Source organism: Etheostoma spectabile, unplaced genomic scaffold, assembly GCF_008692095.1.
Source record: "Etheostoma spectabile isolate EspeVRDwgs_2016 unplaced genomic scaffold, UIUC_Espe_1.0 scaffold340, whole genome shotgun sequence".
Taxonomy (NCBI): domain Eukaryota; kingdom Metazoa; phylum Chordata; class Actinopteri; order Perciformes; family Percidae; genus Etheostoma; species Etheostoma spectabile.
Window position 1 is genome coordinate 1,055,419 of NW_022605588.1, and position 1,976 is coordinate 1,057,394.

The following is a 1,976-nucleotide window of genomic DNA, read 5'->3' on the forward strand; positions in this document are numbered from 1 at the left end:
TTTATTAAAGAAGGTATCAGATTTAGCGGGGCGGCTGTGGCAGCGCAATTGCCTCCCAATTGGAAGGTTGGTGGTCCAATTCCTGGCCCTGCAGTCCCATGTCAAAGTGTCCTTGGGCAAGACACTGAAACCTGAGTTGCCCCCAATGCTGCGCCATCGCAGGTGTGCATCTGATGAGCACCTTGTACGGCCATAGTGTGTGAAGGCTGAATGGTCCCTGTACTATGTAGACGAGCTTTGAGTAGTCGTTGAGACTAGAAAAGCGCTATATAAGAACAGTCCATTACATTTATAAGTAAATGGACATGTTTGACCTCTCTGAGGTATCTACACCTCCCCTGTGCAAATCACCATTGAAACAAGTACTGACACACACACACACACACAAGCTACTCCTATCATGGAGACTACTAGGGCTGTAGGGGGTGGAACGGTTCATGTATTCATATTGAAACAAAACGGTTCGGTACCTGAATTCACACACAGAATATGCGGTATAAAAATAAACACCTAGTAGGCTGTGTTGTCCTCTCTTTGAAGGACATGTCAAACAGCAGATTTAAGGTAGCTCAGCACAGGTGTTATTAACGATTTGGCCTTTACTCAATCATTGCATCTCTCTCACAATTTTTTATTCTTTATTATTTCAAAATAATTTGTACATAGTAACCAGTCCATTGTAAACACATTTGAAAAGAAGACAAGCAACCCCGAGAGGCTTATAAACATCTCCCTTTAACATAGAGTGTGATTACAGTATAATATGTAACAACAAAGTAAAAGACCAAAGAAAAATCAAATATTCAACCAAAATATACACATCAATAAGTTTATATGTAGAAAACAAAAGACAAAAAAGAAACAATGAAAAGAAATAGAAAAGAGAAACACTAAATCATAAAAATAAATAAACCAACAATAATAAAAAAGACATAATATAAAATTGTGCCAGTGTTATTGGGATGTGCACCAGCTCTTTGTTTTTTAGAAATGTAATTTTTGGCCAGTCTTGACAGCCGTAATTAAAATAAATCCTATTTCAATCTAATTTTGACTTGTCCAGGCCCAGTTGTCTCCCCCGTCTCTCTTATGTCCTGACATTGGGCCGTTTGTCTCTGCAAACACACACAGGGCTTCTTCCGGCGCAGCATCCAGCAGAACATCCAATACAAGAAGTGCCTTAAGAACGAAAGCTGCCCCATCATGAGGACCAACCGCAACCGCTGCCAGCAGTGCCGCTTCAAGAAATGCCTGATGGTGGGCATGTCCCGAGACTGTGAGTATCTGGAGTCAGTTCCGACAAGATCACTCGCATGCCTTGCTTATGTCTTATGTCAATTACCTACATGTTTCATATTTTTCTCACTAAGATTTATTTTTACAACCACTCCTGACTGAGTGCCGGTGTGTATATATCCAATATAAAGGGTTACTTCAACAAGTTAACACTGGCACTGCCATAAAGTTGGAGGATATGGAGAGTCAAAGTGTTCAAAACCAAATCAAAAAATAATAAATTATGTCATAGATATTCAAATCAATAAATACATGTTATGTAAGAATGGAATTCTGAAGTACTTTTGTTTTATTTAGCTTAATATTTTTAATATTTTATTGTGGAAATGGGTGGTATGAAAAAATGATTTTTAAAAATAACTATTATTACAAAAACTTAGACTACAAAACTTTTGACCGGTAGTATATATATATATATATATATATATATATATAAATTTCAAAAGAAAACCGGAAGTCCATGAAAACAAAACAAGAGCGGGAGCTGGATGCGACATTAACTAACAATCACTGTACCCTTTAGTGATGGTTATTACAGAGTGTTACCTCTAACTCATGTAGAACTGCAAAAAAAAAAAAAAATCTTTGTAAGTTTACACTGAAATACATTTTCAATCCAGAGCAGCTCCTCTCAAAAAGAAGAAAAAAGAGACAAATACACACACACACACACACACACA

General features: G+C 37.3%; 1 protein-coding gene across 2 annotated transcripts in view; it reads left to right on the plus strand.

Moving 5' to 3' along the window:
* Positions 1-1,976, plus strand: part of nr1d2b (nuclear receptor subfamily 1, group D, member 2b) — a 37,229-nt gene that overhangs the window by 5,234 nt on the left and 30,019 nt on the right. For both annotated transcript variants that reach the window (XM_032511249.1, XM_032511250.1), the window contains one exon: positions 1,132-1,276. In XM_032511249.1, the coding sequence (XP_032367140.1) occupies positions 1,132-1,276 (145 nt within the window). The remainder of the gene's footprint in view (positions 1-1,131; positions 1,277-1,976) is intronic.